This window comes from Equus caballus, chromosome 25 (genome assembly GCF_041296265.1).
Source record: "Equus caballus isolate H_3958 breed thoroughbred chromosome 25, TB-T2T, whole genome shotgun sequence".
In the NCBI taxonomy this organism is placed as follows: Eukaryota; Metazoa; Chordata; class Mammalia; order Perissodactyla; family Equidae; genus Equus; species Equus caballus.
The window spans coordinates 13,757,871-13,773,507 of NC_091708.1; the positions used below are offsets into that span (position 1 = coordinate 13,757,871).

A 15,637-nucleotide genomic window follows, 5' to 3' on the forward strand; every position below is an offset into this window, starting at 1 on the left:
CCTGGGTGTGACTTTGACTCTGTCACTTACTAGCTGTGTGGCCTGGGGCAAGTTACTTAACTTCTCTGAGCCTCAATTCCTCATCTGTAAAATGGGGATGACAATACTACCTACTTCCTAAGGTTTTGTGCGGACAGATTGAGTTAACTCATTTTTTAAAAAATAAGTGACTGATACAGGTTATCACTTTAAGAATAGGAAAAAACACAAATATAACCATTTTCTGATACTAAAACATCCACCAGAGACCAAACTGCAGTGAAGGCACAGGGTCTCTGATGGCCTGGCCTGAGCTGGTGACAAGCTTTGGAACACAGAGAGCTGGGATGATAAATACATGCCCCTTCCACCAAAAGCAGTGGCTGCCGGGAGCATGGTTCTGAGGCGACTCCAGGCTCAGGGAGGAAGAGCAGGAGACTGGACCGTGATGGCACACGGCCACGCACTGTCCCTGACCCGAGGGACAGACAGACCATAGCCTTCAGCAAGTGCCCCATACGTATTATTCCTCGCCACTGAGCTTCTGACACGAATCAGGCAGCAGAAAGTACAAGCGTGGCCCAACACGGACAGAGGCGACACCTGAGGACAGACGGTCAGCATCACAGACTGAAGGACAACACATTGCAAAGTCCCCAGGCCCTGCCGAGGCTCAGGCAGAGGTCCAGAGTCAACCCTAATCCTCTCATAGGATCGTCACATCCTGCCACTTTCTCCCAGGAGTGAGAGAGCATGCCACAGCTAACGCTCCCACAAAGCACCTGTAAGGTAAACAGAGGACTAAAGAGGAACTAAAGGGCCTCTTGATTTGAAAGTGACAAAGTCAGAACACGGGGACCACAACTTCCAGCTCTTTTTACAATACCAAGTTGTAGAGAAGAAGAAAGTCCTCTAAAAATGTTAAATTACTAGTTTTCCGTTTTCCTCTTGGCGCTAGTGCAAGGAAGCTACTCGCCAAACACGCCCCATGCTAAGGGGACAGGCTGCGTGGCGTGTACCTTGGCTCTGACTCCACCTTGGCCTCTTTCCTTTCCTTCTCCTGCCCTTCATTTCTCCACTGCCGTCACAAACCTCGCTCCACAAGGACCCCAGGCTCACCAAGAGCCCCTCTGTACTACATGGGAGTTCAGAGATGAGGCGAACATTAGTGGCTCGCTCCCCACCAGGTCTTCTGAGTCGTAATCCCCAGAAAGGGAACCCGGGAATCTGATTTGAAAAGCATCCTGGGGATTCTGATGTGCGGTCAGGCTTGGGTGCCACTGAGGAAAGCAACCAGCTACAACGTGAGGCCTTGCTGGTGCTGAGAGACCCGAGAACGGGGGGATATCATGGCAGGCTTTCCGGAAGAAGCTAAGCTGGCAGGAAGAGGGGGGGCTCACTGAGAGTGGAAAGGAAAGAAGGGGCTCCCTGGGTGTGGCTGCGGTGGTCATGCTGAGGGCTCTGCAGGCGGGCTCCCCCAGTCTGCTGGCTGGCTGCATGCTCATGAGCAGATCTGGGAGTCTCAGATTCTCATCTGTAAAGTGGAGGTGACATTCTTGGCACATAGTAAATGCTCAATATCTGTTATCTGAAAAGAAAAGAAAACCCACAGGGAGATACGGAGAAGGCCTGGATGAAATCACCTCGGCCTGAGCTTAAGAAGTCAGGGGGAAAGAGAGGATGTGGGGAGGGGTCTCAATGTGAGAGCCTCCAATGCTGAGGGCTCTGGCGGGGGTGCCATTAGCCATCACGGGAGAGGCACAACCAAACATTCATTTCAGAAGATCTGGAAGCTCTCTAGAGGATCAAGTAGAGAGGCCCACACGGAGGAAGGGAGAGCACTGGGAGGCAACTACAAAGGTGCGGCCGGGACCAAGGCAGAGGGGACGGAGAGAGGGCATGGATTCTAGAGGGCACGGATTCCAGAGAGGGCACGGATTCTAGAGGGCACGGATTCCAGAGAGGGCACGGATTCTAGAGGGCACGGATTCCAGAGAGGGCACGGATTCTAGAGGGCACGGATTCCAGAGAGGGCACGGATTCTAGAGGGCACAGATTACAGAGAGGGCACGGATTCTAGAGAGAGCACAGATTCTAGAGAGAGCACTGATTCTAGAGGGCATGGATTCTAGAGAGAGCATGGATTGTAGAGAGGGCACAGATTCTAGAGGGCATGGATTCCAGAGAGGGCACGGATTCTAGAGGGCACAGATTCTAGAGGGCACGGATTCCAGAGAGAGCACGGATTGTAGAGAGGGCACGGATTCTAGAGAGGGCACAGATTCCAGAGAGGGCATGGATTCTAGAGAGAGCACGGATTCTAGAGAGAGCACGGATTCTAGAGGGCACGGATTCTAGAGAGGGCACGGATTGTAGAGAGAGCACGGATTCTAGAGGGCACAGATTCCAGAGAGGGCACAGATTGCAGAGAGGGCACGGATTCTAGAGAGGGCACGGATTGTGGGGAGGGCACGGATTCTAGAGAGGGCACGGATTCTAGAGAGGGTATGGCACAGACAGACGGGCAGACCTGCCCACAGCACGTACAGGCACCAGGGCGGGGGGTTTACCTGGAGGTTTAAAGCCTGGAAGAATGGATGAGGCCACTAAGAGAGACAGGGAACCTCAGAAGAAAGGTCGATAGCCCAAAAGGCTTTACAGTCCTCCCTAGACTGCTCTGGGCAAGAAATCAAGGGTCTTGACACAAAGGGTCTCAACACACTGGTAGGTACATGGAACACTGCCCTGCCCATGCGAAGGCGCAGGCGTTCCCAAGTGTGTTTATGGACTGATGGAAATAAACGCCCAAGGGCTGGGGAACAGTTAAGCAAACCACAGCACCGGCCCACGGATGGACTACCACACAACAGCTGAAAATGCTACATTTGAAAATAACACAGAATAAAATTTTTCCAGCAATACAAATTAAGCTAGAATAACCATGCAACACTTGGAAAAGAACTCAGAGAAATAAAATATTATCGGGTCACAATGAGAAGATTATGGATAAGAATGCTGTGTTTTCAATGCCTTTTGGAAAAACAAATAGCTCATACATATGGAAAGATGCTTTACAATTTAACAAACGCCATCACAGCTGCACTGAGAGATGATCTGTCACCCATCAGACACAACAATCCCAAAATTTGATAAACACACTCTGTTGGTGAGGCCGCAGCAAAACAGGCACTCACGCACTGCTGCTGGGAGGGGAAACTGCAGGGACTGCTGTGCTCAGCAGAATGACGGGTCCCCAAAGATGCCCACATCCTCACCCACAGAACCGGTAAACGCGTTAGGTTTCATGCAGGGGAACTGAAGGTTGCAGATGGAATTGAGGTGGCTACTCAGCTGACCTTGAGATGGGGAGAGTGGCCGAGATTATCCGGGTGGACCCAAGATAATCATAAGGGTCCTTTCAATGTAGGAGAGGGGGCAGCAGAGTCAGTCAGAAGATGTGACAACAGAAACAGGGGTCAGAGTGATGTGGCTGTTGCTGGCTTCGTGGTCAGTTGTTACAGCAGCCAACACAACTGTATGGAGAGCAATTTGGCAATACCCATCAAAACCACAAATGGCCTGCATTCCTTCCTTGGGGAATTTCTGCATGAAACTGAGGCGTGGACCTAAGAAGATGGCCAACAGGGGTGAGAGGCTTCAAGGTATACCCAGAGCTTCTTTATTATCATTTCATGTCCCGTTCATCCTGCTTCCTGGGCACATCTCAAACTCATCTCTTGCTCTCCTGCCACTGTCTCTGCCCTGGTCCAGCCCTTTACCTCTTCCTGGACTGCCGCAATCCCCTCCTAACCAGCCTTTCCGACTCAAGCCCAGCCCTCCTATCCATCCTCACACTTCAGTGAAAGTGATCCTTCCAAAACATAAATCTGATTCTGTCGCTTGCTCTGCCTAGACCCTTCCATTACTCCCCAGTGCCCTTGGGATTGCTCACTTTTCTCAGCCCTGCCTCCAGGCATCTACCTCCTTCTCTCCAGGGCAGGCTCATCTCCCACTACTCCCAGCCCCTCCCAGTCCTACCAAAGCCTTATGTCCACTTTTGCTTCCAAACCTTTGCATGGGCCTCCTATCACCCGTTCCCACCTCCCACGTCTCCTGTCCTGGTTAATTTTTAGGCATCTTCGGGTCTGCACTTGAATATATATACATCATCCTTACCAGAAACCCTCCTCCACCTCCCCAAACTGGGTCTGTTGCTCCCAGAGCTCCCCGAACTTTCCTAGTCAAGCCTGTTGCCTTGTCCGGCCTGCACGCTGGCATGTGAGCCGCTCCCCCAGGGACTTTACCAGGGCCCCGCAGAATCCCCAGTGCCAAGCTAGGGTGGGCAGGGAGGTTCTTAGGAAACCCTGGGTGCAAGAAGGAAGGAACGAACACGTCTAAGATTCTGAGTCTAAGATTGTATTCGCAGTCTCCAGATTCTGTCTGGAAAGGCCAACGGTCCCAAGATGCCGACTCGACGTTATATAAAAGGCGCTGCCACTTCTCCTGGCACCCCAAGCTGCTCCAAGTTTACCAGCGCAACTCTCTCGAACGAGTCCTCGACTCCTCCCCTCCCGGGGCGCCTGCGGGGGCGCCGGGCAGGTCCGGCCGCCCGAGCCCCGCCCGCCCCGGGCCACCGCCCCCGCCGGGCCCCCGCCCCGCGCCGCGCGCTCACCTGGCCGCCTGCATGAGCGCGCTCCAGCCGTAGTGGTTGCGGCTGTTGACCGAGGCGCCGCGCCGCAGCAGGAAGCGCACCAGCGGCTCGTGGCCCCCGGCCGCGGCGAACTGCAGCGCCGTGTTGCCCGCCTCGTCCGAGCAGTCCACGGGCACCGGCGCCCCGGCCGCCGCCGCCGCCCCGGGCCCGGCCGCCTCGGCCCCCGCCGGTTCCGCGCCCGCCTCGGGCTCCGCGCCGCGCTCTGCCGGGTCCGCCGCCCCCGGCTCCAGCAGCCGCCGCGCCGTCTCCGTGTCACCCTGGTCGCAGGCGCGCAGCAGCAGCTGCAAGGCCGGGGGCAGCCCGCCCTCGCCCATCGCGGCCGCCGGCCCGCGCCCGTCTGCCCGCCGGCTCCGCCCCCGGATGCCGCGCGCCCCCTTCCGCCCGCCCGCGCGCCTACTGTGTGCCGGGCGCGCGCGGGGACGGGGCCGCGCGCCTACTGTGTGCCGGGCGCGCGCGGGGACGGGGCGGCGCGCCCACTGAGCGTCGGGCGCGCGCGCGGGGACGGGGCCGCGCCTCCATCGCCGGCGTCGGGGGCCAGCGGGTTCCGGGAAGCGGCGGGCAGCGTCCGCCGCCCGGGCCCGCGGGGCCGCCTTTGCCCTCGCCGCGGCTCCTGAGACTTCCTGCCCGCGCGGAGGCGGAGCGGCGGCCCAGCCCTGCCCACACCGCGAGCTCCGGACCCTGGGCCGGCCTCTGAATCCGCCGCCGCTGACCCAGCGCCTGGCTCTTAAGGGCACTTCCGAAAGAGTTGTTGACTGAATTAAGGTTCGGATGGGCCCACTCCGACTCCCCAGAATGTCCTGCGGGCCCTTAGTGCCCGTCCTTCTGTGGGACGGGCGTTCGGGCTGCCATCGCCTCCTGTACCTTCTCTCTCTTCAGTGGTCGTTGAAGCAGCACCGTCTGGGACATTTTACAAATGCGAATTTTCTGATCCCGGTCCAGACCTACTGCATGCACGGAGCCCAGCCACCTGGATGGAACAAGCCCTCCAGGTGATTCTGATGCATGCTAAGGTTGGAGTCCCGCTGTTCATCCTCAGAGAGTCCTGTCTGCTCCAGGGAGGGCCCAGATGATCATCCCCACTTTACGGAGGAGGCACTGAGGCTTAAAGAGGTCTGTCTTGCTAAGAAGCGCCATCAAGACTATCCCGTGGGCGAGCTGTGACTAGGACCCAGGTCTTCTGCCACCTAGTCCAGTTCTCTTTCTGTTCTCAACAAATGTGTGTTGAGTGCCTGCTATGTGCCAGGCATTGTTCTAGGTACTGGAGAAGCTGCCAGGAAGGAAGCAGAACCCCTGCCTTCCTGGACCTGACGGTTGGGAAGAGACAGGCTGTCAGTCCACAATCAGGCGGGTAACTTGCTGGTCAGGTGGCGCTGAGTGCTGCTGGAACAATAAAGACACCACAACATAAATCCGTGTAAATAAGATGGAGGATGCAATGGGATTTTATAATAGGCTGGGTGGAGAAGGCGTCGCTGAGAACGTGACATTTGCAGAGACCTGAAGGGATTGAGAAATGGAGCCATGCTGACATTTGGGGAGAGTGCACTCCAGTGCACTCCAGGCCGGCAAAAGAAAGGTTTTAACAGGAGCAGCCCTGCCGGCGCCGTGGTGATATGTTACATTCTGATTTGGCGTAACTGGTTTGCATAGACTGTGAGCGGTGGCCCCAAAGTCTAGCAAAAGGCCAGACATACACGGGGGTGCTCAGTACATAACTGTGAAGTGACCGAGTCTCATATATGGAGAATGAAAATACAGAGCAAACTTGATGAGGGCATGTGGAAGGAATAAGGGTCACAACTTTGGCAGATCAGAGAAGGTGGTAGGTGATGAATGCCCTTAGGATCTGGGCCAGCGGGGCTGGAAGAAAAGGTCCAGGCAAAGTGTAAAGATGAAGAAAGAGGCCGGCCCGGTGGCGTAGTGGTTAAGTTCCCATGCTCCACTTTGGCAGCCCTGGGGTTTGCTGGTTCGGATCCTGGGGCGGACCTGTACCTGACACCACTCATCAAGCTAAGCTGTGGTGGTGTCCCACATAGAAGAGCTAGGACTTACAACTAGGGTATACAACTATGTACTGGAGCTTTGGGGAGAAAAAAACAACAAAAAAAGGAAGATTGGCAACAGATGTTAGCTCAGGGCCAGCGTTCCTCACCAAAAGTAAATAAATAAAGATGAGGAAAAGTCTTGAAAGTACAGAGGTCTCAGATTGGAAAACCCTTATGAAGACAGTGGGATTTACTCTGTGAGTAATGGGGAGGCATGGGAAGTGTTTGAGCAGGAGAGTTATAGGCCCGGTGTCGGAGGTGGCACACTGTCACTCATTTCCAGAGTTGGCCCCATTCACTGCAGTAGAGATGAGAATGACTTCCTTTTGAAGGGCTAATGAAGACTTCTGTTTCCATGAAAATCCTGAGCAACTGCATCCTTGTCTTATTCTCTTTATTCATGTGTCTTTTCTTGTATTTTTACTAACTAGTTGTTGCATTATGAAAGTAATATACCTGGGGCCGCCCCGTGGCTGAGTGGTTAAGTTCGTGCGCTCTGCTGCGGCGGCCCAGGGTTTCGCCGGTTCAGATCCTGAGCACAGACATGGCACCGCTCGTCGGGCCACGTTGAGGCGGTGTCCCACATGCCACAACTAGAAGGACCTGCAACTAGGATATACAGCTGTGTACCAAGGAGGATTTAGGGGAGAAAAAGCAGGAAAAAAAAAAAAAGATTGGCAACAGTTGTTAGCTCAGGTGCCAATCTTTAAGAAAAAAAAAAGTAATATATGTGGTGAAAAAATAAATTCCAACAGCACAAAAGAGCATAAAACAAAAGCCCCTCCCCCCCACTCTCCCAGTCCTACTCCCGCTTATTCACGCTTATTTTATCTTTGCAAACATATTTCATGCATATACAAACATGCACACGTACATCTAGGCATTGACCAAGCTCCCTGCTTGCAAGCACAGAAATTAACCCTCTGGATAATTGAAGCAGAAAGGGGACTCAATACAAGCTTCTTTCACAGCTCACAGGCCTCACGAGGACCAGGGAGCCAGCCTCGGAGACCCCGCAACCGGGAACAACGTCCTAAATCATGCCACACTGCACCCTGTACCGGGATGGAGTCTGCATGGGCCGGTTTCCGTGTCAGTAGCTTCAGGGTCAGAGCCTGAGATGGGAGCGTCTGAATGGCCTGGCCTGGGTCGTGCGTTTTGCCTGGCAGAAAAGGAGGCTGGGAAAGTGCATTTCCGGCACTTTCAGCCTATACACTGGGAGGTGGGCTGCATACAGGTGCCCGAGAAGGTAGGAGACTCGCCATTTAGGAAGGCGGTTCAGATGCTGGGAGCCGAAAAGGATAACAAATGTCTGCTACAGATATTCCCTCTCGAGTGGACATCTGCCGCTTCCACTTGCCCTGCCTCTGCTAGTCTGGGAAGAGACACCCTCTTTCTTTTGGGGAGCCTCCCTCCTCCCCTCTGAGTCCACGTGGTTCAGTGGTTAGTGTATTTCCAAGCCCATCCTGATTGCTTTAGCCCGGGATTTTTTACTAAAGCAAGTGGGAGCGAGGTCCTCTCTGCTGAGGTTGTCAGCTGTCAGGATGTCATCACCCGAACTAGTGCTCGCTCTGCCTCCACTGGAAGACAGCCTGCCTGAGTGAAGTGACCACGCAGGAAAGCAGAGACAAGTGAGAGAAAGAGATGGAGTCAGAAAATCCTCCCCCTATTCTTTCTGGGCAGGTTTGTTTTAAGCAGGGTTGTCATCACCTGCAATCCAAGCCTCAACAAATGCATATTTTGCTTTTTAAATGAATGCATGCTATTCTGAATCATGCTTGTTTTTTTCTTTCATTTGCTGAATGGCTTGGGCATCTTTCCATGTAGGTGAATATAGATCTATGGCATCCTTTTTAATGGTTGCTTCTAACATCATTAAGCAGATGCACCATAATTTATTTAATCATTTTTTAATGATGCACAATTAGCTTGTTTTCAGTTTTCTGCTATTATAGAAAATCCTGCATTAAACAGCGCTTGTAGCAATCAGAGTCCCAGCAGGAGACAGATGGCACACTTGCCTGAAGAAACGAGGAACGTTCACCAAAGGACTTGTTACAGAAGTGTGGGCGGGATTTACTGAGAGCCGCCAGGGTTGGTGCAGTACCCCAAGGCTGGTAATGATAGGGAGCCATTACCACCCCAAGCCTGAAGGGAGATAGGGAGAAAGTTGCTGGAATTCTATGTGAGAGAAAATTGGAGCAGTCTACCTGATAGGAGTTATGGCCTTTGGTAGAGGGACACAGCCAACCACAGCAACCCAGCAGGGAGCAATCCCCAGAGGAATGAAAACTTCTGACTTTCACCGTCCTGCTGCCCTCTGATCTCCTGCCAGCCTTCCTCATTGGCTAAACCCAGCTGTTAGCCAGATGCTCAGAGCATGCTGATGTGGTCCTCACAGTCAGCCTCCCAGGGTTCACAGCAGGGAGGAGAGAGACTCAGTGGCACAAATGAAGATTCCAGCACCTTGCTGCTTAAACCGTGGTCCTTGGACCAGCAGCATCGGTAGTGCCTGGGAGCTTCTTAGAAATACAGCATCTTGGGTCCACCCCAGACCTGCTGAACCAGACTCTGAATTTCCACATGATCCCCGATGATTGATGTGCACAAAGTTTTTGGAGCAAGGATCCAGCACATCTTTGAACATAAATCTCTTATGCAGGTGTATCTATAGTCTTATTATTTATGAACTCTCTGCCAGTATTTTTTAGTTGATCCCTGTGTTCGTTAGGTCCTCTTAGAATCACATACCAAGAAGGTTTTTTTCTGGAGAAACACTTGTGTAGGATAAAGGGGGAAAGAGGAGGAAAAGAGAAGGAGAGCCTTCAGAGCCTGCTGCAGGTGTGACAGCCGGGAAAGGAGAGCGGGAAGGAGGAGGCTTGCGTAGGAAGAGCTTCAGACGGCCCTGCAGTTCTGGGAGTATCTCAGCCAGGCCGATGGGGAGTCCCCAGGCAAAGGTGGCCTGCTAAGGCCTTCTGCATCAGACAGAAATGACTGGGCTCTGGTTCCCCCAATGTGCTCAGTCACTGACAGGGAGAAACGAGGGGAAGCGTAGCCTCACTCGGCAAGGATGTCACAGAGGACCTGAAGCCATTGCAGCCGGAGGCTCTCAGTCAACTGTGCTCCCCTAGCGGGTTCTCTTGAAGGCCATCTGAGCGGGGCACCTCCATCACCAACACATTCAACCAGCATTTATTGAGTGCCTTCTGTGTGCCAGGCACTGTGTGTGTTGGAGGATGGGGACACAGCCGCTGGGTCCCAGGGCATCCCACATGATTGCAGACCGCAGCAGGGTCTTTTGTCGTCAACTCAGAGGAAAGTTTCACAGTTCGAGTGGCCCTGACAGTTTCCTGGGAGAGCTTGGCCACAAGTTGGGGAGAAAGACAGGGTGCAATCTGGTTAGTTGTAGGAAAAGAGAGGAAACAGATTGGAACACAGTGCAGGGAGACAGGGAGACCAGACGCTGGTGCAGTGGCTTAGAAAGGAGGTGAGAGGGCTTGGAAGCAAAATAACCTCTACAGAGTATTTCTTTACTTTCAAACGTCTAACTTCTTTTCCTAATAATATGACAATGTTTGTTGTAAAGAATCCAATGTTGTGGCAATTTGGAATGCCAGCTCTTTGAGATCGACGGCCCTGGGTGTTTACCACCACGTCCCCAGCATCTACCACATCATCTGCCAAGGGGTAGGTGATCAGTACATATTTGTTGAAAAACATGATGAACTGGATGGCAATGAAAGAGCTACAGAATCTCATTCATTAGAAATAAATGTAATACAGATAATGGTTTGGTGAATCTGCCTTTAGAGTCTCTTCCTTTGCATATGTTAACATATTTTACCAAAAGAGGGTCATCCTATCCAGGCAGCTCAACAACCTCCTTTTCTTGACTTAATGTGCACATTAAGCACATTTGTGTTTTAAAGCCCTAGAATTAGCGCCGTTCTTGTTAATGACACTGTGGTATATTCGTGTATGGATGTGCGACACTTTATAATCTATTAATGGATATTTGGGTTGTTTCCAACTTTCTGCTCTTATGCTCTTAACGCTCTTTTTGCTCTTATACTGCAATAAGCTTCCTGTGTGTTCATCTCTTAAGTACTTGTGAATCTATTTCTGTTGGACAAATTCCTAGATGTGACATTGCAAAATCAAAAGGATGTTAATATTAACATTTCTAATAAATGTGGCCTAATTGCTTTCCAAAAGGTTAGACCAGTTTGCACTGCTACCAACAGCGTATGAGACGGCCTGTTTATTCACATTCTTGCCAACACTGGATTTCATAACCTTTTTAATCTTTGCCAATCTGATAGGTGAAAAAACATTTCAGAGTCAGTTTAATTTGCGTGCCCTGTAAATAGAGAATATTTTGATATGTTTATAGACCATTTATATCTCTTTTGGGGAGGAACAATCCATTCAAGTCTTTTGTCCATTTTTCTTTCTATTTGTTCTTTTTATTTCCCTATTGATTCACATACTGGGTAAATGTCATCTGCAAATTTCTCTTTCTGATTTGTCTTTTGTCTTTTGAGTTTATATTATCTTGGAACTTACAGAATTTTGAAAATTTTTGTGTAGTCAAATTTATAAATCTTTTCCATAATGGTCTGTGGCTTTTTTCTTTTTTCTTTTTTTTTTTTTTTTATTAATGTTATGATAGATTACAACCTTGTGAGATTTCAGTTGTACATTTTTGTTAGTCATGTTGTGGGTACACCACTTCCCCCTCCATACCCTCCCCCGACCCCCCCTTTTCCCTGGTAACCACCGATCAGATCTCCTTCTCAATATACTAATTTCCACCTATGAGTGGAGTCATATAGAGTTCGTCTTTCTCTGACTGACTTCTTTCGCTTAACATAATGCCCTCGAGGTCCATCCACGTTGTTGTGAATGGGGCAATTTCGTCTTTTTTTATGGCTGAGTAGTATTCCATTGTGTATATATACCACATCTTCTTTATCCAATCATCAGTTTCTGGGCATGTAGGCTGGTTCCACGTCTTGGCTATTGTAAATAATGCTGCGATGAACATAGGGGTGCAACGGACTCTTGAGATATCTGATATCAGGTTCTTAGGATAGATACCCAGTAGTGGGATGGCTGGGTCATAGGGTATTTCTATTTTCAACTTTTTGAGAAATCTCCATACTGTTTTCCATAGTGGCTGTACCAGTTTGCATTCCCACCAACAGTGTATGAGGGTTCCTCTTTCTCCACAACCTCTCCAACATTTGTCGTTCTTGGTTTTGGATGTTTTTGCCAATCTAACGGGGGTAAGGTGATATCTTAGTGTAGTTTTGATTTGCATTTCCCTGATGATTAGCGATGATGAACATCTTTTCATGTGTCTATTGGCCATATTCATATCTTCTTTTGAGAAATGTCTGTTCATGTTCTCTGCCCATTTTTTGATCGGGTTGTTTGTTTTTTTGTTGTTAAGCAGTGTGAGTTCTTTGTATATTATGGAGATTAACCCTTTGTCGGATAAGTGGCTTGTAAATATTTTTTCCCAATTAGTGAGCTGTTTTTTTGTTTCAATCCTGTTTTCCCTTGCCTTGAAGAAGCTCTTTAGTCTGATGAAGTCCCATTTGTTTATTCTTTCTATTGTTTCCCTCAACTGAGGAGTTACAGTGTCCGAAAAGATTCTTTTGAAACTGATGTCAAAGAGTGTACTGCCTATATTCTCTTCCAAAAGACTTATTGTCTCAGGCCTAATCTTTAGGTCCTTGATCCATTTTGAGTTTATTTTGGTGTGTGGTGAAAAAGAATGGTCAATTTTCAATCTTTTGCATGTGGCTGTCCAGTTTTCCCAGCACCATTTGTTGAAGAGACTTTCTTTTCCCCATTGTAGGCCCTCTGCTCCTTTGTCGAAGATTAGCTGGCCATAGATGTGTGGTTTTATCTCTGGGCTTTCAATTCTGTTCCATTGATCTGTGGACCTGTTTTTGTACCAGTACCATGCTGTTTTGATCTCTGTAGCTTTGTAGTATGTTTTGAAATCAGGGATTGTGATTCTGCCGGCTTTGTTTTTCTTGCTCAGGATTGCTTTAGCAATTGGCGGTCTTTTGTTGCCCCATATGAATTTTAGGATTGTTTGTTCAATTTCTGTGAAGAATGTTGTTGGGATTCTGATTGGGATAGCATTGAATCTGTAGATTGCTTTAGGTAGTATGGACATTTTAACTATGTTTATTCTTCCAATCCATGTGCGAGGAATGTTTTTCCATCTCTTTATGTCATCGCCTATTTCTTTCAAGAAAGTTTTGTAGTTTTCATTGTATAGATCCTTCACTTCCTTGGTTAAGTTTATCCCAAGGTATTTTATTCTTTTCGTTGCGATTGTGAATGGGATAGAGTTCTTGAGTTCTTTTTCTGTTAGTTTATTGTTAGTGTATAGAAATGCTACTGATTTATGCACGTTAATTTTATACCCTGCTACTTTGCTGTAGTTGTTGATTATTTCTAATAGTTTTTCTGTGGATTCTTTGGGGTTTTCTATATATAAGATCATGTCGTCTGCAAACAACGCGAGTTTTACTTCTTCGTTACCTATTTGGATTCCTTTTATTTCTTTTCCCTGCCGAATTGCTCTGGCCAGCACCTCCAGTACTATGTTGAATAGGAGTGGTGAAAGTGGGCACCCTTGTCTTGTTCCTGTCCTCAGAGGGATGGCTTTCAGCTTTTGTCCATTGAGTATGATGTTGGCTGTGGGTCTGTCATATATGGCCTTTATTATGTTGAGGTACTTTCCTTCTATACCCATTTTATTGAGGGTTTTTATCATAAATGGGTGTTGGATCTTGTCGAATGCTTTCTCTGCATCTATTGAGATGATCATGTGGTTTTTGTTTTTCATTTTGTTGATGTAGTGCATCACGTTGATTGACTTGCGGATGTTGAACCATCCCTGTGTCCCTGGTATAAATCCCACTTGATCATGGTGTATAATCTTTTTGATGTATTGCTGTAATCGGTTTGCCAAAATTTTGTTGAGGATTTTTGCATCTATGTTCATCAGTGATATCGGCCTGTAGTTCTCCTTCTTTGTGTTGTCCTTGTCAGGTTTGGGGATCAGAGTGATGTTGGCTTCGTAGAATGTGTTAGGGAGTTCTCCATCTTTCTCAATTTTCTGGAACAGTTTGAGGAGAATAGGTATTAAGTCTTCTTTGAATGTTTGGTAGAATTCTCCAGAGAAGCCGTCTGGTCCTGGACTCTTATTTTTGGGGAGGTTTTTGATTACCGTTTCTATTTCCTTACTTGTGATTGGTCTATTCAGATTCTCCATTTCTTCCTGATTCAGTTTGGGGAGATTGTAGGAGTCTAGGAAGTTGTCCATTTCTTCCAGGTTGTTCAATTTGTTGGCATATAGTTTTTCATAGTATTCTCTTATGATCTCTTGTATTTCATTGGTATCTGTTGTGATTTCTCCTCTGTCCTTCCTGATTTTATTAATTTGCGATTTCTCTCTTCTTTTCTTGGTGAGTCTGGCTAGGGGTTTGTCAATTTTGTTAATTCTTTTGAAGAACCAACTCTTTGTTTCATTGATCCTTTCTATTGTCTTTTTTGTTTCAATATCGTTTATTTCTGCTCTTATTTTTATTATTTCCCTCCTTCTACTGACTCTGGGCTTTGTTTGTTCTTCTTTTTCTAGTTCTGTTAGGTGTCATTTGAGGTTGCTTATGTGAGCTTTTTCTTGTTTAGTGAGGTGAGCCTGTATTGCGATGAATTTCCCTCTTAGGACTGCTTTTGCTGCATCCCAAATGATTTGGTATGTCGTGTTCTCATTTTCATTTGTCTCCAGATAATATTTGATTTCTTCTTTAATTTCTTCAATGATCCATTGTTTGTTGAGAAGCGTGTTGTTTAGTCTCCACATTTTTGCACCTTTCTCTGCTTTTTTCTTGTAGTTGATTTCTAGTTTAATAGCGTTATGATCAGAAAAGATGCTTGATATTATTTCAACTCTCTTGTATTTATTGATGTTTGCTTTGGTTCCCAAAATATGGTCAATCCTTGAGAATGTTCCATGTGCACTTGAGAAGAATGTGTAACCTGCTGTTTTTGGATGAAGTGTTCTATATATATCTATTAAGTCCATCTGGTCTAATTTTTCATTTAATTCTATTATTTCCTTGTTGATTTTCTGTCTGGATGTTCTGTCCATTGGTGTTAATGGTGTGTTGAGGTCCCCTACTATTATTGTATTGTTGTTGATGTCTTCTTTTAGTTCTATTAAGAGTTGCTTTACAAATTTTGGTGCTCCTGTGTTGGGTGCGTATATATTTATAAGTGTTATGTCTTCTTGGTGGAGAGTCCCTTTTATCATTATATACTGTCCCTCTTTATCTTTCTTTATCTGTTTTGCTTTGAAATCTACCTTGTCTGATATTAGTATAGCGACACCTGCTTTCTTTTGTTCATTATTAGCTTGGAGTATTGTTCTCCATCCCTTCACTCTGAGTCTGTGTTTGTCTTTGGGGCTGAGGTGTGTTTCCTGGAGGCAGCATATTGTTGGATCTTGTTCTTTGATCCATCCTGCCACTCTGTGTCTTTTGATTGGGGAGTTCAATCCATTTACATTTAGAGTGATTATTGAGACGTGGGGGCCTACCACTACCATTTTGTGTCTTGTTTTCCAGTTTTCTTCAGTTTCCTTTGTTTCTCGTCCCATGGTTTAATCTGTTCTGATGTAGAGCTGCTACTCTCTGTTGTTGTCCTTCTACTTATCTCCTCTGCTCTTGGTTTTGTAGCCCCTTTCCTTTTTTGGATTTTTCAGGAATGAGGGTTTTCCTGAGAATTTCCTGAAGAGGAGGTTTTGTGGCAATGAACTCCCTTAATTTTTGTTTATCTGGGAAAGTTTTTATTTCTCCATCGTATTTGAAGGATA

The 15,637-nt window shown here is 48.1% G+C and overlaps 1 protein-coding gene across 11 annotated transcripts in view; it reads right to left on the bottom strand.

Moving 5' to 3' along the window:
* The window catches only part of ANKS6 (ankyrin repeat and sterile alpha motif domain containing 6), a 50,608-nt gene extending 45,258 nt beyond the window's left edge, over nucleotides 1–5,350 (bottom strand). For 3 of the 11 annotated variants that reach the window (XR_011432531.1, XR_011432529.1, XM_070251237.1), the window contains exon 1: nucleotides 4,652–5,145. Coding sequence is in view for 4 of the 11 variants with exons in the window: in XM_070251237.1 (XP_070107338.1) it covers nucleotides 4,652–5,004 (353 nt within the window). In the remaining 7 variants the exon portion in view is untranslated. Of the gene's footprint in view, nucleotides 1–4,651 lie in introns of all 11 variants that reach the window. The other 8 variants (XR_011432530.1, XR_011432532.1, XR_002804073.2 and 5 more) reach the window with 7 other exon arrangements.
* Nucleotides 5,351–15,637: the final 10,287 nt, after the last annotated feature.